Source organism: Phaseolus vulgaris, chromosome 1, assembly GCF_051622355.1.
Source record: "Phaseolus vulgaris cultivar YP4 chromosome 1, ASM5162235v1, whole genome shotgun sequence".
NCBI lineage: Eukaryota > Viridiplantae > Streptophyta > Magnoliopsida > Fabales > Fabaceae > Phaseolus > Phaseolus vulgaris.
The window spans coordinates 47,768,367-47,791,892 of record NC_143498.1 but is presented as its reverse complement, the minus strand read 5'-3'; the positions used below and the strand labels follow the sequence as shown (position 1 = coordinate 47,791,892).

The window sequence follows — 23,526 nt, the reverse complement described above, 5'->3', positions numbered from 1 at the left end:
TTTTAGTCCTTGTAAGAATTTTCTCAGGTTTTAATCCCCATATTTTGATAGAAAAATGTTTTTAATCCCTGATGAGCAACTAAAACCACATTACTTTTGATAGCCGTATGGACTAGAATGTTAGTTTTACTCACTAAACACATGTTTCTATAAAAATGTAGGTACTATTTTGAAATATTTTTTATGGACAAAAAAAACAAACTATATACACCCTAAACTGATGTTTGGTATGTTTTGGCCTCAACTTTAATTGGTAAGGTTTAATAATTATAACCTAATGTTTTATTTGTTGACTTTATCTATCCTCTGCTATTATATATTCCTCTTTTATCCTTAGTAAATTTCTTTTTTAATCAACAAGAGAGGGGGCAAAAGAAAAATTATTTTGTCAAGAATTAACACCACACAGAATTACAAGCAATCTATCTATATTTATGAACTTACATTTACAAGGAACAAAAACAAATCATCTGGATACACCAAGCCGACTGTCAGAAAGCAATGCTGAACCTCATTATACATCTGCGATGCATAATTGAATAAATTAAATGTTTAACTCTTTTACTCTGTATAATGGAAAACGAAAAGCTATTCTAAATTGATATCATCAATGAGTAAACAAAGATGCATCCACCCTTAAATTTTAGTAGGTTAAGATTATGAAACACTTCAAATTCAAGGAGTATACATCTGAACCATTATTAACTTTAGTGATAACTTCACATTACAGGAGACCCTTATCTAAAAGAAAATCAATGAAAGAGAAAGTACTAGCACAAAGCCAAAGGAAAACCTCCAATGACATTCACAAAAAACATGATCAAAATGGAGAATTATCAATCTCAAAAGACTCTCCAGAGTCCAAACCCATTCCATTCCATGCATCAAAGAGGACCATTAAAAGTTCACAGAATCTAATCTAGATAAGGCTCCCTTAAAACGAGCAAGTAAGGGTGTAGCCACTCACTCTTGGTTTTAATCTAAAACACATTGTGCCCTTAATCCAATAAAAAATTTATGCGTAGATACACCATCCCTAACCCGGAGGTGCTTTAATTATAACCCTTAAGGAAGTGAAAGAATATGTCTTAAAATCAGGGACAAGTTATTCAGGATAACACACTAACATCGAATTCTAGAAAAATATACCAACCCCACCGAAAAAGAACATTTTTACAACATCATAATGACAAATTGCACTGACCTACCCAGCCACTATAAGCCCACATTGCAAAGGCACCCAAAAAAAATTTAACTAATTATTATGCCTCCAATTGGAACTGAACTCCAAGAAACAAAAGTAACATAACAAATAGACGCTAAAAAGAACTAAATTCAAAGCATAAAAGTCGAGATGGTAAAAAAAGGAATAAAGCTAGACCTTCGCAGCAACAGGTGCTGCAGTAGTTTTAATATTCAAATAACTTAAAATTCCAACCAATGAAATCGATGGTATTACCTTTAGTCCCAAAGAGAAATCTGATTGGTCTTTGCTGTCATTATTGATAGAAATCACAGGTAGAAGTGTTGATAAAACAAGAGTCAAATCCTGCAGCCAATGATTTTATTTCATTTCTCAAGTGATAAAATTCCAGCAAGATACAGATAAAACAACTGTATACACAAAGGGACAATCTAGACTGGAGACATTTACGTAGCATCTTAATTTGCACAGTACCAACCTCACAAGATACAGGACAAGTTTACAATATATATGAAATTAAGAAATTATTAGAGAGCAGAAGAACATGGCAGAGGTATTGAACAGCATACAAATTTATGGAAAACCTCCAGCATCATGAAGGAAAATTTGGGAAAGAAACAAGAGCAAGGGGGTGATCAAATTATAGTTAGAGCATGAAAGATGTATCCTCTTTACCTAGGACACTTCCACTTCATGTCTGTTGTTTGAAGGAATTATTGCAGCAAAACATTATTTTATTTAAGAAATTGCAACAAGCTCCATGGTGTATCCAAATTGTACCTGAAGTACCCCTCTATACTAGTATAAAATTATATAGTATGTACAAATACAGCAAAACTTTGGATAAGTCCATGATTTAGAGAGAATTGAGATAGTGTTGCACTTGCATATATACATCATTGAAATAGTGATTCTTAAAGCATGGAGAAGAAGAAAAAAAAAAGAAATGTGTCAGATGTTTTTAGGGACAATAAATCTTGACCACCAGTTTCTAAAAGCTGTTGCACAGTCAACCATACAGCACGCCAATTAGGGTTCAATAGCAACCTCTGAAATGGTTCACTATTGGACAAAAACAGTGAAGGATGAATTCTAAGTTTTTCATTACCAGATTTAGATTGTGTTTGCATAGAATGAGTATTAGGAGGTCTACAAAGAAACTAGGATCCAATAGGTATGATTGTAGGGGTGGAAGCAAGTGATGACTGAGTGACCGACATATTTTCTGTATTGGTAGACTGTGATAGAACAAATAATGGTTCAGTTGGAGAGAAGAGATTAGGTGTAAGACGGAAATACTGAGAATTGGTAGGAACAAGAGCAACAGATTGAGCAAAAAGATCAAAATAAGGAAATCCGATCTCATTAAAGAGAACATCTTTTGATGTGTAAATTTGACCCAATTATGACAAACATAGATAGCCTTTATGAGAGGTAGAATAGCCCAAGAAAACACATTCAGAAGTGGGTTTTAAGCCTAATTCAACCTCATAAAACCAGATTTTAAGGTGAGGTTTGCACTCACTTATATACTATGAAATGTCTTAATCTCTAGTCGATGTTGGATCTCCAACACAGCCCCTCATGCCGAGAGTGACAGCTCGTGCATGGGACAATATATTTATGGATGGTCTGATAGCGGCCCAATAGCGGGTGGTCTGATAAGCCCAACAAACTAGAATAGACTTTAAATGGCTCTGATGTCATATTGAGAAGTAGATTTTTAAGCTTAACTCAACCTCATAAAACCGGCTTATAAGGTGAGGTTTGCATTCACTCGATGCGGGATCTCCAACACATAGATAGTCTAGGTAGAATGCCCAAGAAAACACATTCTTGTGATCAAAATCTAATTTGTGACATTAGTAAGTTTTTGGTAATTGAAGGGACATGTAACAATTGTCAAAGTATAGAGAGAATTTAGGATTAGTAATGATTTGAAACATGAAGAACCAGAACCATGAACTTTCAGACTTTCATCATTACCAATATAATCTACTCAAGCCCTTCAAAGTAGCTAAACTATTGTATATTTTGTAGTTCTCTTGTCACAAGGAAGGAGGCTCCTGGATCGGGTATCTAGTTGAAGTTACCTTGTCTTGGGATGATGAATTGGCTATCATGGCACTTGGGATAACGTAATTAGCCGATGTTAAGTTCTAGCAATAGTGGGATTAACCCGGGCGTTTGATTTAGAAGCGGGCTGAGACTGATTAGTAAAGTGCGGCAACAGTTGACACGTAGTCGGATCATATAGAACAAGAGATTCATTAGGTTGATAGGATGAATTACGATAGTAACAAATATTACATATTTGAGGCAAATCTGACATTGGAAGTTAGCAAACAGATCACCGCAGCCACAAACACCTAGGTCAAAAAAAGATACGCAACCAAAATTTCAATAAGAAGAACTGGTGCTATCCTACAAGCTTGAAAAGCTTGGATTTACATATGATTGTGATTAGTTTACCGAAGAAGGGAATGTTTTCTTCTAAAACCGATTATTACGGGATTCATGGACAAGAGCTTCAACTTCCGTTATTGGAGGTGTTTCAAACTTACTTTCAATAACAAAAATAATTGAAGCATATTCATGCATTTCAAGAATAGCGTCAACATATTCATCATGTTAGATGGGACATCCAATTCAAGCAAGTTCATCAACAATGGACTTAATCTCTCCCAAGAACTCACACATAGTCTTGTTGTAAAGAGAGGTGACACGTAGATTGGTGTGAAGATGTCTAGCACACACCTTGGTTTGGGCCAAGAAGTGATCATGAATTAGTTCCCAAACATGATACGAACAACTCCAAGAACATGAGACAAGATTGACTTTCAAAGCATTGATTGAAGCAAAGAAAGCAAGATTTGATTTTGCACTTCCCATTCTTCATATATGCTAGATTTATAGTTCCAAAAGCACAATCATCATGGAAAGAAAGCGCGGAAGCATAATTGGATTTACAACAAATCAATGAAGTCTATGTGACTTTATGACAAGTTCAACTTGTTACAAATGAAAATAATTGGAATCATCAAGTTTTTCAGATATAGAATTGGGAAAAACCAATGTGTAGATGTTCATATTACACCTTAAAGTATCATGGTGACTCTCCCATCATCTAAATGATATGAAAACAAATTGTTAATGTTTGATTGAAAATTACCACATAACCAAAAGTATGATTAAAAAGAATTCAACATACCATTTTAAACCAGAACATTATAGCATTCATACCTCAAAATCAAGCATAGGAGGGCCACTTTCAGACAGTAAAGAGGCATTTAACAGATTGTGGAGACTACATGTAGCCAAAAAAGCTATATCTTGATCCTTTTTATACCTGCCATCAGAAGGGATGAATATGAATCCATCTGATAATACTAGTCGATATTTTAAGTATCTTCCATATTCTGATCTAGTGAGAATTACTCGTTAAATAAGAAAAAAACTAATTAAATACGAACAATAGAGAACTAAAATATAAATGCTTTGAAGACCAATCTTACAAGTCCAATATTGTAGGGATAAGCCTTGGTAGGGCAGTCTTTAACTGAGCTCGTGTTATGAGGCCTACCATCTGCCCCAGTGCGTCTACAGATGCCACACGAACCTAAAACCAAATAAGTTTACATAAGACAGATCAACAACAATCAAGTGAAAAAATCACAAATTATACACTAAAATACTCATCTACTGTTAATAATCTACAGACAAACAAAACATGTTCAGAAACTCAACTTTTATAGATGTATCAGCAAAAAAAAAAAAGATCCAGAAAATAATAGATACTAACATAAGGAGTATAATGCAAGAACAAAAATAGAGCAAAATAATAGTGACCTTAAGGTCTCTCGAAGCTGCCCAAACTCTCAACAAAAGCTCAAAAGCAGAATTTAGAAATGACCTGCACTACATAGAGAATTAGAGATATTTCTCACCTTCAGATAAGAAATAAAGGGAAGGGAACATGATTTGCTGAATCAGAAAATAAACTACAAGACTATATATTGATCTCACATGACATCACCATCTTGAGGAAAATGTGAAGGAAAGTCTATACTATATTGCCAAGAAGCTTGACACCAACACTTAAATGCTGCAAACAATGACAAATTATGAGTTAAGTGGATCAGATTGTCAGTAACAATAAACACCTTTGAGCAAGGTTAGCCAAATATTTTCTTCCCACATTTGCCTACCATCAAAAAATGAGAGCATAAGTTGAGGGTACAGCTATAGAAAAGGGTCATAATTAACTCAAATCTACACAAAAAATAACTTATATTTCATTATTTAAATATTTGTAAATGCAAGGGTATATTTGTAAACATACATTTCACACCTTTTAAACAAATTAAAAAATCTCTCACAACCATCACATTACTTACAAACTATAATAAATTTTCCTTACAAATCTCCTCTAACATATCTCAATCCAAACACACTCACTTTCTTCACACTTTCCTCTCAAATCCTCACACATTCACTCCCCAATCCAAACACAACTTAAGTCTAGTATGTATATCTAGATATTAATAAAGAATCCTAAAACATAATAAAAATATAATTTCAATTCCGTCCAAATTAAGAGCATACTTAATGGACATTACTAAAATGAAATAAAAAAAATTATAAATCATTGTCATCATAAATCACTTCCAATTATTTACAAATAAGAATAGTATTATTAATCTCATTTGGTTCTTGAAATTGAAATCACTCATAAAGAGGACAATCACCATTTTTTATTCACCAATGAGCAATGCTTCCATGGCTCCATATTATACATGCTTATAAATAACCAACGTACTTGTATTGGATTTTTTCACAAAAAAATTATATTGACCAATAGGTATCAATGAAGTATCCAAGAGTATCAATATTGGTTACATATGTGTGAAGCTAATTAAAGTATCAAATGCTTCATAAAATACACCAAAGATAGAAGAAACATATCCATAAACAAAGAAACAGAAGAATTGATGTACCATTTGCAAAAATAGGGCGATGCATTTCCCGTACATTTCCAAGAATTGGCAAAATTCGTGAAAGTACACCTTTCCAACGTGGAATGAACTGCATGGCTGTATCAGATTCATATGAAAGAAAAACTCATCAGAGTTTACAATTGAATGTGATCCTACAGAATAATTTGACAGCTGATGCACATAGTTAAAAATGATTACTAACGATCAGTAGAAGCAAATTCTGCAAGGATTTGAACCATAGCCTGTAGTGCTGAATTTGTCCCAGATAAATGAAGAAAAATTTCTTCCATCATCTGCAACACAAATTCAGGGGAAAAGGAGATCAAAGACATGAGACCACGAATCCAGGGAAAAGTAGGGGATGTGCAAAAAAGAGTATATATATATAAAAGACAGTGGTACATCCCATGAAAGTAAAATGAATGGGAGATATTACTTTAGCATGATAGAAAAATATTTTAATAATTCCAAGTACAAGGATAAAGTAACACTAGGGAGTATGGACAACAGTTCTTAACTTATAATTTAACAGGTAATAAAAGAAACTGTAGTACAGTAGGGTTGCATGCAACTGATCTTTCTTTCTCTTGGTCATACTTGTTTCAAAAATGACTCTGTAAACATATATTTCCATTCTTTATTGAACTAATATTTTTAATACAAACAAAAACCAATTTCAATAGTTAAAAAGAAAAAGAATATATCTCACGAGATCAGGTAAATGTGAGCCTATTGCAACAAGTAGGCTTGTTGCTGCTCGTTGCCAGTCAGAATTTAGTTCCTGGAGAAAACAAACAATGTGAATTAAATAAAGCATTAGCCATAACATAGCAAATCTGGTAAAACCATCAGCTAGAATATTCTAAGATGACCATGATATCAAGAAAATAACATACAAGGGAGGATCCAATAAGAGTACAATAGACTTAGGATATGTTTATATAAACTTCTCCATAAACATATTTCTTTTCATTTTTTTTCAACTATAAGTGTCTATATCTAGTGAACCTTATCCAAACACACCCTTACCATCATTTCATATAAAGGAAAGACAGATATATGAGGGTGATGTAGAACAATAAACCTAGAGTACTCATCTAATTAGGGTTTCCGACACTATGTGAAAAAGGAAATCTCTATGTGGCATAATCATGTGGGACTAATGGTGACGTTGGTTGTGAAGAAATGAAGAGGATGAAATTAATGTAAGTTGTGTGGTATGAGAGTTAGGTACACAAAGTCAAGCTGCGCAATCCAGCATATTAGTTTGCATACCCATATAAACCAAATGGTGTCAAACAGTAAAAGATTCCTAACAAACCTTGCCAGATAAATCAAAATCCCATACTCAAAGCATCGTACAACTCACAAATTCTCTTTATCTCCTTCCTCATTAACTTCTGAGTTCTGACAGTAATCATCTGATTTCTCACTCGAGTCAAAAACACAAGTTCGGACACCATAGGCCTAGCTGTAGGTCATTTTTTTTTATAAACATGTTCTTTAATACCTTCTGTACCAACCAACAATGTAAGAATGTTACAAACATAGACCAAGAAAAAATTAGCCCCCCTAGTCCTCAACTTTTTTAGTTCCAACTATATATGCAGTAACACTTTTCTAGTTCATAGTGGCCAAACTCCAATGTATGCACCGACTATACTTTAATCATCAGACCATGGCTAGCACATGTAACCTGCCTTTTTATCTTGTCCTCCAGTAAAATGAATTTCAATTTCGACAACCTTCTCTCGAGCAAATTTGCATCCATTCAATTTCCAGTAAATTATTTGTCCATGTGGAAAATGAAAGGAGGAGCAGCGAAATTTCAAACCTTGAATCACTATATGTTCAACCATCTAATAGATGAAGACCCAAAAATGGTGCTTATATCTCCCAAAAAATTATGTAAGACAGCTTAACATCCAATCCCCCAAGAATCAGACATTTTTTTTAGGAAATCACCTTTTGAAATTCAAATCAACATACAAATAATCATGGTCACCTTAAGCTTTCTTACTCTCCTACTGAAGAGAACAATAAAACTAAATAAATCAAATGTGAAGGTAACACCAATTATCAAACCTTCTAACCCTCATACTCTACCGTCTGGATCTTAAATTGACCATGTCCGATACAGCATCATAGACAACATCCATATTACATCCCAGTCACATAATTTCTAGCAAAAGGCACATGTAGAGTGTTTGCTATTCGGAGACATGCCACAATTTTCAAGGATTTTTAATCTGTGCCAATTTTATGGAACAAAACTGCCTTCTTGGTATCTTTATGATGCCAGCTTATGGACTTTTACGCCTTTGCTATTGCAGCTGGATAGGCAATCAGTGCTTTGTTGATGTAATTTCCCTTCTGTTTTTCTTTTATTTTTATTTCTCATTCATTCAATGCAACAAACTATTTCTTCTCCTTACTTTCTTAACTTCCGAGAGGTAAAAATTTCTATCAAAAAGTGGAAAAGCATTGTTAAAACTTAAAAGAAAGACCTCGTGTGTTGATAAAAAGGAAACAAGAAATTAAACGTATCCTCCATCAGTTCAAAACGGCAAAAGCCCCATGCGATCAATTCAAGCCCGCAGCCATCTCCATCTACGCGCTCCACTATATTCTATAATTAGTTTGAGTAGTTGCGAAGTAAAACCGAGTCTCCAAAAAATCACACACAAGTTAACTTACTCCTACTAAGCCAACAACGTAAATTAAAAAAGTGATCGTCACTGAATTGTGTGCATTACTGTCACTACTGCAACTAGCTACTCACTCCTGCAAGAAAACAGAAAAGAAAGCACCTTAGAGGATATTAGCTCAGCGGTAGCAATCTTAGCGAGCTTCGCCATGAAAGCAGAATCGACGTCTCTTTTGTCAAGAGCCCGAACTCCGAACGCCATCACTTGGAAAACTCCAGCCATGTTCCCAAACCGCTGAAACACCACGAGAGAGAAATAAAATAAAATCATGATCCAGTAAAACCTAAGCATCGAATGAAAAACGAGATATATATATATATATAGAGAGAGAGAGAGAGAGAGAAAGAAAGAAAGAACGCACCCGACGCCCACCGCGCGAAACGACAGCGCAGCAATCGAGAACGAGAAGAGGATTCCTGAAAAAGACGCAATGAATGGTGAGGATAAAGAAAGAAGCGAAATTGAAGGAACGAAATGAAATAAGAGAAGTGATTACAGTGCGGCAATGTCCTTGAGAGAGGACATGGAGGCCTTTCTGACGGAGGAGGAGTCATCGGCGAGCAAGGAGAGGAGAACCTGCACGGCCTCTGCAAGAAAGAGATTGATTGAGATTAGAAGAAGATGAATTGGAAGAGTGAAAGAATTTAACGAATGGTCGGAGAAGGAGAACGTACCGGATGCGGGAACTGAGGTTGAGGAAGCCATGGAATTGGAAGGTGCGAGAATCGCGAAGGCGAGAGCAACATAAATAGAGAGAGGTGTGGTATGGCGTGGCGAGGTGCCTCTAGACACCGGGACACACAGACACTGCTGCGCTGGTTATGTCTTGCCTTCCAGAAATTTAATATATTACTCTTTTCTTATTTTTCACACTTATTATTATCGGTCCCGTTCCATCAACGATCAACACCAAAACATTTTCTTCAGCCCTTTTGTTACAATTTAAGATGCACTCCTCCTCTTTCGCCAAAAACAAAATGTTGTTGCAGGTAAAATAATTATAAAATATTCTTTGACAGCACCACCAACATATTTTACAATTAATTAGAATTTAATAATCACGCATATAAAAAACTTACATGATTATCGAATATTTAGTTAGTTAAGATATGTGTGATTATAACTAACAACATATTTTACAATTAATTAGAATTTAATAATCACGCATATAAAAAAACTTACATGATTATCGAATATTTAGTTAGTTAAGATATGCGGGATTATAACTAACAACATATTTTACAATTAATTAGAATTTAATAATCACTCATATAACATTTTTTTTCTTATTTTAAATCATTTTTAAAATCATTATGATGAAAGAACTATACTCACAACCGAACAAAATCACTGTTAATATCATTTTGAAATAACTATTATAAAACTACAACTTATTTTAGATAATAATAAATTTTGAATTTTAACACTTTGTTTGCTTAAAAAATCTCTTGATAACTAGCTTTTTTTTCAAATAATCCACCAAACTCAATATGCATTTTTTCCTCCATCTTAAGTCAGTAAATTTATTATTTGTGACAATTTATAATTACATGTCAAAAATCAAATGTTAGTATACATTATTTATTTTAATTTTTTATTAGTTTTGTTTAAGTTTTGATTTATATGAAATTTTAAATAATATAAAGAAAGTTAATGCGACCTTATTAAAAATATACAGAAGGTGATTATTTTTTATTAAAAACATAAAGAAAGTGAATATTTATTTACAAAATAAAAATTATATAAGTATCATGTTATTAGAAATATATAAGCGAAATAGATGTGTATTTTAAAATTATAGGAAGGATTATAACACTGGGAGATGTATTTTTCTTTTTTTTAATTGTTTATGAGAATAGGAAACAATTTCTATAAAAAAATTTAAAAAAATAACTTTTACAATACAAACATGTTTTAAGTTGATTTGTTTTTATTTAAGAGTTTAACTTGATACATATTAAATATATATATATATATATAATCTTGACTTATTAGATAATAATTATGATCTCATATAATATTTTAGATCATACTTACTTTTTCATATTTTTTCAGGTATAATAGTTCTATCAGTTGTTAGTTGTAATATCAGTTGTAACTGTTGTTTCACGTCTATTGGTGAAGTGTTAAATTCAAAAAATATTGATTGGATGCTAACAATTCTAGCATGGTTCTAACACAATTTTAAAAATGACAAATACATTCATTTTCTAAACACTCAAATTTATTGTGTAAATTTTTATTATGATTATAAAAATAAGAAATAAATTATTTTAAACTAGCCATAAGAAATATTTTTCTACCAAAAAAAAAGAGACATACTTGTGCATATAAATTCAATTTATATAGTTCATAATTATATATATTTGTCATGCCTTGCATCTTGAATATTATAAGTGTCTGTTACCTAGGTTGTAACTGCTCTTTCAGTTGTAACTGTTCTATCAGTTGTAAGTTGCAACTGTTCTATCAATCAGTTGTAAGTTGTAACTGTTCTATCAGTCAGTTGTAAGTTGTAACTGTTCTATCAATTGTAACTGTTTTATCAGTTGTAACTTGTAACTATTCTATCAGTTGTAAGTTGTAACTGCTCTGCTCTATCAGTTGTAATTGTTCTATCAGTTGTAAGTTGTAACTGCTTTATCAGTCTTATATAAATATAGTACCCAATAATAACTTAATTAATAAAATATATTATTTTATTTTTCTTCTTTTCTTTTCCTTCTTTTTAAATGAGATACATAAAACTAAGAAAATTTATTGTCTAATCAAATATAAAGTTCATAGGTTTAAAGGTAAAATCGGTCTCTTCATTTCATAATAAATGGAGGGCTTATCGTTGAGATTATCTATTTACTTCTCTAAAAATATTAGTTACATTAAAATATGATGACATTATATAGTGAATGCATTGTTTTTTAACTATAAGTTAAAATCGTGCAAACTCTTTTTTATTAATACCAATTTTGATAGAAAGTAAGGACATGTCGAGAGAGAAGTAATATATTATCTATGCAAGTATTCTTCGTGATTTCATTTAAAATATAACATTTCATACCTTCTCCTCTTTAATTTTAAGGATTAGAAGGCCACCTAATTGAATAATTAAATTTTGTGTTTAGCAGATCATTGTATAATAATAAACATTTGAATTTGCTTCTTCTATTTAAAGTGATGCAGTGACCTTTTTTTTCTTGCGTGGAACGAACGTGTAGATTTTCTTCAGAAACAGTATTTCATGTTCCCTTTCGTCTTTTACTTGTTCATTTCATTCTTTTGGCTTGTTCGTTTCCAGCTTATCATTTTGTTTTTTCATCATGTTGGTATTATAGACTTTATTGTAAATTTCGGCCAAATTGAATAAGACGCACATACGAGCCTGAATATTTGATAAACCATTTGCAACACCCATTGCTGTGAATCACCAATAATACAGATTAAAGTGGTTGGGTAGTCACTGGTTTCATCATCGATAGATAATGTTTCCCTCACAAATTCACTTTTTCTCTCATCAACAAATTTCTAGCAAAGACACATAACCTGTATTTGGAAATTCAAGCATGGTACAATAATGAACCTCTCAAGACGGATGCTTACAAATCAGAATATTTCAATTATACCCTATAATATCTTTTGATTTTTTGACCAAATATTTCAAACTGGTTTAATGATTAACGTATATTGATAAAATAATCATTAAGGTTTGACAAATATTTCCTAATAATAGATCAAGAAACAATACTTAACAACTGTAATTATGAGTTTATCTTTCTTGGGTTCTTTTGCCTTATTTTTAGTAAATTATACGAAATATGACCATAAAGAAAATCTAAACTAAACAAATGGAAAATGGAGATTTGATTGGAGAACTAATCTGATATTCCATTAAATTCTGATATGGTTTTTACAGATAGTAATGTAATATGAGACTGCATAGTCCTACAAAATTTTACAGAGCAAGTAGAAACAGATTTTTGAATTTGCATATTTCATGATTATTATGGTTAAAGAAAGGAAATTAGGCTGCAAACATTTGAAATATGCATTACTGGTAATCGTGGTCAAAATTCAAAAAGGAGAACCAATTGGAGCTGCAAGGCCGAGGTACCGCATTATCTTTAACCGGCGAAGCTTTCTTTCTGATTTCACTGGATATGTAACCTCCTGGAAAACAATTTATTCATTAAGCCCGTGACAGACAAGTTCAAATAGTGATCATGCCACAAGTTGTAAATTGGAAACTTACATCAAAGTGAACTTTGGGTTTACGTTCCCTTTTCCCCCTTCGTCTCTCTTGACAATCATCAATTGTTTTGCTTGTGGTCCTAGAAGGGCATTTATCTGTTTAAACCATAACTTCATATTAAAAAGGAAAAAAGAACAACCAAAAAGAATAAACCATTGCCAATCAGTAGATAGCTGTCGAGTCTGACAAACACACAAGACATACAAGGACATTCAATGATGCATGGATAAAAACAATGCACATGGAACTCTCTATGAAGATAAGTGTCCCAGAATCCTTTGTTTGGTAAAAGTATTTGCTAAATAGAACTGTGACTAATCATAATCATATCACTGAAAGCCCTACCTGTTGTTGAAAATTAAAATATTTTCAATGGAGTCACCACCTTTGTTGTGCTCCTTGTTGCAACAGGCAACGATTTTATTGAGGACTTCACAAATATTGTTCGACTTTTAGTAAACATCATTTTACTCCATTGGTTGATTTTGCACAACAATTTGAAGATGAACCGCATGTTGTTGTTAGGTGAGGATGTGAATCGGGAAATATAATCCAATCTCTCTAAAAGCCGTGAAACCTCCTCTTTTGGCGAGAAAGTGGCATTTCAATACTGGCAGATCAGATCCACTTCAACTCCATTTTAGTTGACTGCAAACCCCCAACTTGTCAGACTTCATGCCAAAAGAGCATTCAGTTGGGTTAGCCTCTTACAACTTCCTCAAACACTTTTAACACTTTTTGCAAATAACTTAAATGACTTTGTGATCATGCCTGTAAACTTTAATCTTAGTATATATCAGGTCATGAATCAAAGTCACCATTGTTCTTTGGTATGTTACCCCAAAAAAAATTCACCTAAATGAAATAACCCTAAGTGGCAAAAAGTGACCAGCAGTTGCGGAGATTGAAAATATACTACTGGGGGGTGGTCAAATTTTCAAAAAAATAATTTTTATATTATTTATTAATGTTTAAAAAAAAATTGGGGCATATATATTGGGGTGCCATGGCCCCCTGGGCCTCCTACTGATATCTGCCAGTGGGTGTGATGATCATTATTTTCTCCTTTTCTTTAACAATCTTAACTTGATTGTATCCAAAGAAGTCATCCTTTAAAGAAAATAAAGAATGTTAATTTGTATAGTGTGCTAGCAAATCAATATACGGTACAAGAAATAAGAACATCTTCAAGGTTGGCTCTATTTAGGTTTTGATAATTAACACAACTTTGTCATCTTTCTTAGGAACTAGCACTATATTGGAAATTCATTATAGGCATTTCCCAACAGCAAGAAAATCAATATAAAATTGTTTCCTGTCCTTATCTCTGGTTTTTAAAGAGATTTTCGTTTCATTTGTCTTCACTTTTGGAAGTGAAGTAAATTTTGACTTCAAGGGAAATATGTGTTCCACTATTGTAGTATCAAGGTGTGACATTATCATAATATGACCAAGCAAAGACATCAATATACTAAGTAAAAGTTTTATCTGCTTGTGGCATTCATCTTTCCTAATGAATGCGCACATTTTGTACACACGCACTTCATTTGCTAGTCTCACTAACTCCACCTCTCTTGGCCTTGGGGTCATTGATTCTGCATATTTTAGGTAATAAGTCTCTTTTCTCATTCATTTCCCAATCTGGTTATTTACCCTTTCTAAGCTGCATCTTCTATTGTTGGTACTGTCCATCTTCTCCTGTCTCTCTCCATTTACAATATCCTTGGGTCTCCATTTGATTTATTATCTCGTAGTAGTCTCTCCTATTCTCTTGATTATATTATTTCTTTTACTAAAGACTTTGTTTTCTTATAGGGCCAGAATTCATGACGAACGATTGGCAATAGATGTGAGTATCACAGTCTTTATCAACTTCGGACCAATGCTCAGGTTGGCCTGATGGTGGATTCCCCTTCCTTTATCCATGCTCAATTGGGCAATTCTGCCCTTGCCAAGCTTTAATACCTTGTAACGCATTTGACTAAGTTGTTTACTTTGTCTTGTGAGTTGTGTCAATTAGAAAAACACAATTGTAGTACTTTTCCTAGTAGTGTCTCCAATAGAATCTTATCTCCTTTTGCTTTAGTTCACTCAGATATTTGGGAACCAAGTTGTGTTAGGTTTACTTTAGAATTTTGATATTTTATAACTTTCATTGATGATTATTCTTGATATACTTAGTTGCTCTTAATAAAAAATCATTCTAAGTTGTTTTCCATAGTTCAATCCTTTTATAATGAAGTTAAAAAATCAATTTGGTGATTTTATTTTATTTTTCTTAGTGAAAATGATCGTTGTATATACCTCTTGCCTTCTTTTCAGACTTTCATGACTTCCTATGTCTTAAAAAGTGAACTTTAAGTCTAACTCAATCTCACAAAACTAATTTCTAAGTTAAGATTTGCACCCCACTTATATCGTATAATTTGGTCATATATATAGTTGATTTAGGATCTGCAACACTTCCCCTCACACCGAGGACATCTAGAATTGGAATAGAGGGATCTCAATATTAGGTAATACGATAGACCCAACAAACCTAGTTAGAATAGACACTAATAAACTTTGATACCATCTTAGAAAGTGGACTTTAAGGCTAATTTAACTTCACAAAACTGCCTTGTTAAGGTGACGTTTACACCCCACTTATATATTATAATTTGGTCATATATATAGTCGATGCAGATATCCGGCACTGGTATTCTTTCATGTCATCTTTTCTCCTCAACAACCAAACAAAGTTGTTAAACTCTGCTTGGTCCACTTTTCGTACTTTTAGTTGACTTAAAAACACTACAAACTTAAGATCAACTTTGGACTAGCGAGTGTGATCCTTCATCAATGGAAGCATGTATCAAGGTAAGACAATCAAATAATGTTGTCCCTTAAGCCAGAGCTTGATATCAAATGTCCGAATGTCATGATTACTATCACCAAACTTGTCAATGGAGAGTGGGGCATTGGCATAGTCAGTAAAGATAGAAAATTCAAACCTACCACTAGCAGAAAAAACCATGATCAGATGGAGAGAGAGAGAAAACAACAACCAAATCTTCACAATCACATAGCTAGGACCATATTGAAGGAGGAGACATTGAGGCAAGTCCAGTGTTAGTGAGAACAAGCAAAACGATGGTCGGACACGTTGTCACCAATAATTAAAGGAGAGAGAAACACAACATCATCCGTGTGTGCATGAGAATGCATGGCTGGTCTAATGACCGCAACTCCAACGATGCAATGGTCGCCTAGGCAAGGTAACTCAAATAGTGGGGTTGTTGGTCGAAAAGCTAATGACAGTGAAGAAATGGTAGAAAATAGATGGAAAAATGTGCATACCAAAGAAAGGATGCTAGAAATTGGAAAGAGACAGTTTTTCAAAAATAAAAATTGACACTGATGGACAATGGGTCCACTAGGAGGGCATAGATTCGAATTAGGTTCTATATACCATTTAGAGATAAAAGATATAAAGTCATATGATGGAGTCCTTGTGTGTTTAAAGCACAACAAAGGAACATTATATATATCTCATATAGTAAAAAGTAAAATACATTTATCAATATTGAATGAGATTGACGTTGTTCATAACATTTTCGTGGAAAAAGTTGAAGGTATCAATATTAGAATCACTACCAATAATTACGTATGGGATCTCAATGGAAGGAGTTGGGCATAATTAGACCCAACACATATAGTGACATACACAACAAACCATATTTTGACAAGTGTTATAGTTGACAATAGTTTCTCATTGAAAGTGACCTCAAAAGAGACACTTGAAAATGTATCATCTAATGAATGATACATGAATTCAAGCATAGTGGTAAGTAGAACTTTTGATGGGTCTCATAAAGAAGTGATTGCAAAGATAAATTTGTCAATTCAATTTATGGTGTTACATTTGAGGTAACAATTCATAAGATAGAGAGGAACTAAATCTTTCCATTTCATATTGTATTTGATAGTTAGATGTGAACTAAATCTTCAAACTATTGCACAAAATCAACCATATGGAATGGAACGGAATGATGGTTTCCAAGAAGCCTTTGTGAAATTGCAAATTGTCTAGTTGAATGACTATTTGTCACAATGCGGTTATAGAGGTTGAAAATCTTTTATTTTCTATTTTATGGCATCCTCCATTGTGGCCCTTGTTGTGACATCTCACTTCACTATACACAAAATAATTTAGAGTAGAAATCAAGACAGTACCAAATAGACGTTCTTGCATATCAGATTGAGGAGAACTATCAGCTGTCAACTTTCGGCAAGAACTAAGTTGTGCCTTCTTCTGTAATGCCTAGTATCATAAAATAAAAATATAAATAAAAAAGTCTTACCGAGAATGGGGGAGGGGTTATAAAATAGATAATATACAGGCTCTGTTGGCTGAAATTGTAAAATTTATTGGAGCAAAACAAAGTGAAGTTTTGCTTTACATTAAACATACTTGCTTTAAAGCCTGTTGAAAATCTTCTGAAGGGTTATTGCTCCTTGCTTCGAAGGACTGAAATAAAATCATGTACAGAAAATGATTAAGCAAACAATCATAGAACTACCTTCTTCACAATTGTTGAAATTCAAGTCCTGCTTAACAGAAAACTGTGTAAAATATCTCCCTAATTCCATAACAACCAACCTCTCAACAGAAAGGAAAAGGGAAATTCATAAAACTTAAAATAAAAATTAGAATAGAAGGATTGGCAACAGCAGAGACAATATGATTATTTTTAGCTCAGTACAAAAATTAGGCTACATGCTGCATGGAAACATATTAGAAAATTGAGAAATAAGCATTTATTCACCCTCTGCTTTCTCATTTAGAGGATGACAACGAGGCATTCTACATGCCTCCTCTTCTAGGATGGCTTTACTTAGATGTTAAATATCAATAAAATGTATACCATATGTACAAAAGCATCATGAACTTATCATATGTACAAAAGCATATTGCATGAAAAGGATTAACTCACTTCCTCAAAAGTTGAAATATCTGTCATTGGATCAATCCAGGCACTGATAAGGAACAAAGAAACATTCAGTACAATAAGTAGACAAGTCAGACAAACCAAGAAAATTCCATCAGGAAAATATATGAGAAATACCTGGGAAGATTTCCATAAAAATGCACTAAAACATGTCCATCACTACCAGGTTTGGATAACGCAGATGTTTCTTCCATGATCTGAAATGTGTATTTTCTTAATTAATATAGATAAATGGGCTATGAAATTTAAAAGCAAACAGTGACAGAGAAATAAACTCCATGCCAAAGTCATAAGCTGATCTATTTTATTAACTATTATGTTTAGAAGGTTGGATTCAAAAACATCGGAAGTATGACAGATTTGCACCAATAGTTTTGATCTTGTAAACTACAAAAACGTTCAAATAATTGGTTTTCCTCATATTTCTTGTAGTTTAGCAGCTTGAGAAAAGTTTTGACAAATCAAGTACCATAGATATGAATAGGCAAAAAAGTTCAATCTTCAATAATTAAAGGATTACAAATTTCAAGTGAACAATAATTGATTTAAAACATTGATTTTAACTTCGACAGTTCCCATGAGTGAACATTGTCACAAAAATTTCCGAAGGAATAGACAGGAACATGGTGGAATGGGTAAAATAAAGAAATAAAGGGTTTATCAAAGTTTGCCGAGATAATAAAGATGATAATACATCGATTATTAAAAAAGGAAAAGATCGTGACGCTTAAACTGATTATAGATTAAGTTGAAAGAAATAGATGAAATATATTTCTGAGATGTTTTACAAATGTGATTAAGGAAAGAAATAATAGGTAATAAAAGAAAGAAATAATGGATAATTAAAGTTGTACAAATCAAATCACTACCAAATCTGTCATAATAAATAGGGAATGAAATCTGCACTTAATTACAGAATAATTCTCCTGATTATGCAGCAGATTATTCTATTGATTATATGAAAAGTCATTTTAAAATTTGAAAGTAAGTTCTCCAGTTTTAAAGAAGACAAGGACATGTTACAATATCCTGATGTCAGTGAATTTTCCTGAAGAACTTAGGTGGTAAGTGAAATCGTAAAATCAAGAGACTCTTCAAAGCTGCCAGTAAGAGATTATGGACTTTGTAACTGTGGATTTTTTTTGTCTATCATATGCCATATTGACTCATGAACCAGCACACAGATATAAAAGTAAATACCTCAGCAGGCCACCACAATTGACAATCTGTCCTCGCCCATACAACACTTCCAGGAGTTGCAGCTTGAGAACTGCTATCACTTATAGATGATTCAAGAGGTGTAGATTCTGACATCTTGGAAATATCATTTTTTTCATTGCAATCATCCCTGTATAGAAACAAGAAACTTTAAGTTTCAGTCAACTAAAACATAAAAGCCGAAAGGTCTTAATCTCCACTTATTTGCACTAGCATGCTTGCACAAAACAAACCTATTGCTGCCAAGATCAAGACTTTCATCTTGAACAGCTGAATCCACTTCCACAACTGCGGCATCAAAAAACTCAGATGAACATACTGATCTACCCTCTTGGTAAATGCTGCACCGAACCATCATATTCTCAGAAAATTGTTTCGTTGTCATTCCCCTTCCCTGCAAACTTCTTGCAGTGACATTGCTCAACCTCACTTCACCAGAAGACGAACCTGCATGAAAATTAGTCAGATCAAAGATCAGCCATATATTTTAACAAAATTCAACCAAAGTTTCCTAATGAAAAATAGACACTGGGTTTAAATCCTAACTGAATGGTTAAATTAATTTGAATCACATGTTACACATAGCAAGATGTTAAAAGGAAGAGAGCAAACTACCGGCAAAACCTCAACGCTTGGCAACATCAACAACAAAGTTTTAGAGTACCAAATGTATAAAACTAGCCTGAAAAAAGTCATATGGATCTAAGAAACAAAATTAATTCTTTCAAAATTTTGACAAAAGCTTATCAAAAACATATTATATCAATGGAGGGACTCAACCTTAAAGACTGTAAAGGTCCATGCAAAAAACAGCATATTCTGAACTTTTCCTCTAACACAAAATACACATGACAAAAGATTGAAATAAAAAAGTTACAAAAAAATTTCAGTACACACAGACCATTTAGCATGGTAACAAAAGAATGATTTCATTCCAAGCAACAAGTACGTAGACACGGTTATTTCGTAGCTCAACCACATTGCTAACAAACTACCATCCTAATAACTTTTTAAAAGAACATAATCATCTACGAAGACGTGACACAATAAACAGCAAATCGAACTGCTTCCGACCAAAGAAGGAGGAAGGGATTTCATAATCTAATTGCCAATTGCTTGTCTTACTATACAAAAACATTACAATTTCAATTGTTTTGAGAAGCACCGAACAGAAAAGCAGAAAATGAACTAAATACGGGGGATCGCACGAATGGCACTAGCTTTGCAGTCAACAGTTGACGATTAATTCAAAGAGAAACGAAAGAACGATCCCCACATAAAAATGACCAAAATGAATTAGCAACAATAAGCCCACACAGTGAAGAATAATGAAATTCCATATCGAAACGAAATTGAGGAAAGAGTAGAGCAAACATGAAAGAAGGAAATTGAGAAGAGGCAGAAAAAGGTACCAGAAGCAGGGTTAGAGAAGGAGGAGGGAGTGCGTGTGAAGACAGAGAAATCAGTGCGACGCTTGGGAGGTGAGCTTCTTGGCTGTTGAGAATGTTTTGGCATGTGAATTGTCAATTGGGTGTTCCTTTGGTTATTATTGTTGTTGTTGTGAGGTGTTGTTCTCTTCTTGGCCATTGGTGTGAAGGAAGAAACAGAGGAACCCTAGAGGAGGTTGGCAACAAAATCTTGCAGCATTGACGACGTTGAAACTACGGAAGCATTAGTATTTGCAAGTTAAGATGCGGGCCACCTATTCCACAAGTCGTTATTATTCCTTAATCCTAGTAAGTCCCAACCCAACAGAAATCGGAATTCTAGGACGAAAACATTTTCCTTAAACTTGACACTTGCCAGTTGCCACCACCACTACCGACTAAAATACTGCTCCAACACACCGTGTTACTGCTCACTCCACATCTTATGTTCCATAATCCATAACTTCCTTCTTTCCAACTGCAAGGAACAAACATGTCCAAATTTGTTTTTATACTTTTCCTCATAAAATATATTCAAAATTAATCACAACAAAATTAAACATCACATGATATATGTATACAATTTTAACTTATTTTATTAGAAAATATTTTTTTAATCGGAATCCCCAACATCAATCTAACCAATTTACTTATGATTGAATTGATTCATATAGAATCATTAGATTTTTTTACTTAAAAATATTAAACGAGAATATATGAAAAATGAAAAAAATAATAATTAAATGACCAAAGCTAGAATAGTAAACTCTAAGGACAGTAAAGATATAAAAAAATTATGTAGTTGAACTAAAAATAAAAATCTGATGTATGAATTGGTTGAATTTGCAGAAAATTAATTTTGCTCATTATACTTTAGTTTTCTTTATTTAAGTACTCAAACTTTAGAAAAAAAAGGTGAAACTGAATCTCACCTCAACTCAAGCAACATTTTCACTCTGGTGGCGAGCAAGTGTATGTAACGTGATAAATTTCAATTTAAATAATTAATTTATATATTTGATAATAGAAATAACTTTAAAAATGGTAGATTGCTCTAAATAAAATAAAAAAGAACTTGCCTTTAATAAAAAAAAATGGTTCAATTATTTGTAAGGTTTATTTCACTTTAACTGGTTTGATAGAAAACAAAGAAATAGCACATGTAAGAGCTAGGAATTACAATGGATGTCGTTGACTTATTGATTCTTTAAGTTCTTTCTTTCAAAGGTTGGTTCCTCAATTCTATGATAAGAAAAATCTCAAAGAAAATAAGCAAACTAAATTAGAAACATCAACCCTAATTTATGTTGTCAATCAAAAAGCTAAAACTACACATCAACATAAAGATTAACTCGTTCACACATTAAAATTCATTATAAAAAATAAATACTCTTTGATGGCAGTGACAACAATACAAGAGAGTGGTGAAGAAAATGAAAAATACATATAAAAAATTAAGACAAAGGAAGACAAGGAGGAGAATGTGAGCTGTGGACTTTTAGATCCATAGATTTTATAAAAGCAAAAATATAAAAACCACGTTAAGGTATAAAAATTCACATAGAGGTCTTGATTAAGTACAAGTCAACTCATATAAAGCATGCATATGAAGTCTGGTTGAGTTGACTTACTGATAGATTGAACTGAAATTTTGACTAGAAAACATTTAACTTCTTTTTTATTTATACAGGCTTAATATCCTTGAAATATTTCCTTTTATTTTATAATATTTCACTAATAACATGCTTTTCAGAAACAGAAGTTGATGAGATAGGATTCTTTTTATTCTAAATTTTTTCAAATTTAATTTGAGTTTTATTAACAAATTTATCATTAACTTTAAACCATATCAGACAACCAAAACCAAATATATTAGTCAACATCAAATCTTTCAAAATATTATAATTAATTATTAAATACCTTAAATAATTTAAAAGGCATTGAGTGATTGTTGGTAGAAATGTTGTTAATATAAAATTAATATATATATATATATATACTACAAATTATGAAATAGAAATCAATTTTATAGACAAAAATAATTAATTGCTATAAATGACTAAATTAAATACCATTTTATAGACTAAAAAATTTGTAGTTTCTATTATTGTTAAATGATTTTAAATTGGTATCTAATTAGCTACCAAGATTTTTCTACCAAATTTAAAATATAAATAATTGGTAGTTAAAACATTTGTAGCTAATTAGATATCAATTTAGAAATTATTTAACAATAATAAAAACTAATTTAGAAACCAATTTTTTTTTAGTTTCTAAAATAGTCTCTACTTTAGTTATTATAACAACTAATTATTTTTTATTTCTAGAATTGATTTCTATTTCATGATTGTCTTATTTATATATATATATGTATATATATATATAACATGTTAATTATTTATACATTCACACTCATAAGTTTAATATTTATATAAAGATTGTGAAATCGGTTTATACAAAAAGATTATTTTTAAAAATTAGTTATGTTTTAAACTAATTTTTGTACAACTATCAAAGGATTCAAAAGTTTATTTACTTACTATCGACAATAATAAGTGAGTTGTTACGAAATAACTACAATTAATAATAAATATTTTTCAAGACAGGATAGATAGAAATCAATAATAAATATTTTTTATTATATTTTATTTTATATTAAAGTTTATAATCATATTTGTTATGTAAAAATTAACTTATTTCAAATAATATGTATATATATATATGTAATAATAATA

At 32.3% G+C, this 23,526-nt stretch overlaps 2 protein-coding genes across 6 annotated transcripts in view; both read right to left on the bottom strand.

The window, feature by feature from the left end:
• The window catches only part of LOC137814492 (ARM repeat superfamily protein), a 55,451-nt gene extending 45,605 nt beyond the window's left edge, over positions 1 to 9,846 (bottom strand). For 3 of the 5 annotated variants that reach the window (XR_016522994.1, XM_068617265.2, XM_068617266.2), the window contains exons 1-13: positions 9,584 to 9,846; positions 9,406 to 9,496; positions 9,271 to 9,325; positions 9,012 to 9,143; positions 6,911 to 6,982; positions 6,404 to 6,494; positions 6,202 to 6,297; positions 5,231 to 5,309; positions 5,054 to 5,117; positions 4,720 to 4,823; positions 4,448 to 4,553; positions 1,460 to 1,549; positions 445 to 522 (exon numbers count right to left, since the gene is read on the bottom strand). Coding sequence is in view for 4 of the 5 variants with exons in the window: in XM_068617265.2 (XP_068473366.2) it covers positions 445 to 522; positions 1,460 to 1,549; positions 4,448 to 4,553; positions 4,720 to 4,823; positions 5,054 to 5,117; positions 5,231 to 5,309; positions 6,202 to 6,297; positions 6,404 to 6,494; positions 6,911 to 6,982; positions 9,012 to 9,143; positions 9,271 to 9,325; positions 9,406 to 9,496; positions 9,584 to 9,614 (1,089 nt within the window). In the remaining variant the exon portion in view is untranslated. Of the gene's footprint in view, positions 1 to 444; positions 523 to 1,459; positions 1,550 to 4,447; positions 4,554 to 4,719; positions 4,824 to 5,053; positions 5,123 to 5,230; positions 5,310 to 6,201; positions 6,298 to 6,403; positions 6,495 to 6,910; positions 6,983 to 9,011; positions 9,144 to 9,270; positions 9,326 to 9,405; positions 9,497 to 9,583 lie in introns of those variants that run through there. The other 2 variants (XM_090304391.1, XM_068617267.2) reach the window with 2 other exon arrangements.
• A 2,919-nt stretch (positions 9,847 to 12,765) lies between these two features.
• On the bottom strand, positions 12,766 to 21,333 carry LOC137814491 (uncharacterized). The gene is made up of 9 exons (XM_068617264.1): positions 20,777 to 21,333; positions 19,598 to 19,811; positions 19,347 to 19,494; positions 18,264 to 18,343; positions 18,132 to 18,174; positions 17,609 to 17,665; positions 17,371 to 17,458; positions 13,156 to 13,250; positions 12,766 to 13,073 (listed from the first exon to the last, which is right to left on the bottom strand). Exons 1-9 carry the CDS (start codon positions 20,949 to 20,951, stop codon positions 12,978 to 12,980), a joined length of 996 nt encoding a protein of 331 aa, XP_068473365.1. The 5' UTR covers positions 20,952 to 21,333; the 3' UTR covers positions 12,766 to 12,977.
• Positions 21,334 to 23,526: the final 2,193 nt, after the last annotated feature.

What these genes read in the sequence shown, in the direction of transcription:
- LOC137814491 (XM_068617264.1), bottom strand. Translation starts at nt 20,951, where the DNA reads ATGGCCAAGAAGAGAACAACACCTCACAACAACAACAATAATAACCAA. An exon ending in TATGCAAGAACGTCTATTTG is followed by an intron (nt 13,251 to 17,370) that starts GTACTGTCTTGA and finishes TGGTTTAAACAG; the next exon opens with ATAAATGCCCTTCTAGGACC. An exon ending in AACCCAAAGTTCACTTTGAT is followed by an intron (nt 13,074 to 13,155) that starts GTAAGTTTCCAA and finishes ATTGTTTTCCAG; the next exon opens with GAGGTTACATATCCAGTGAA.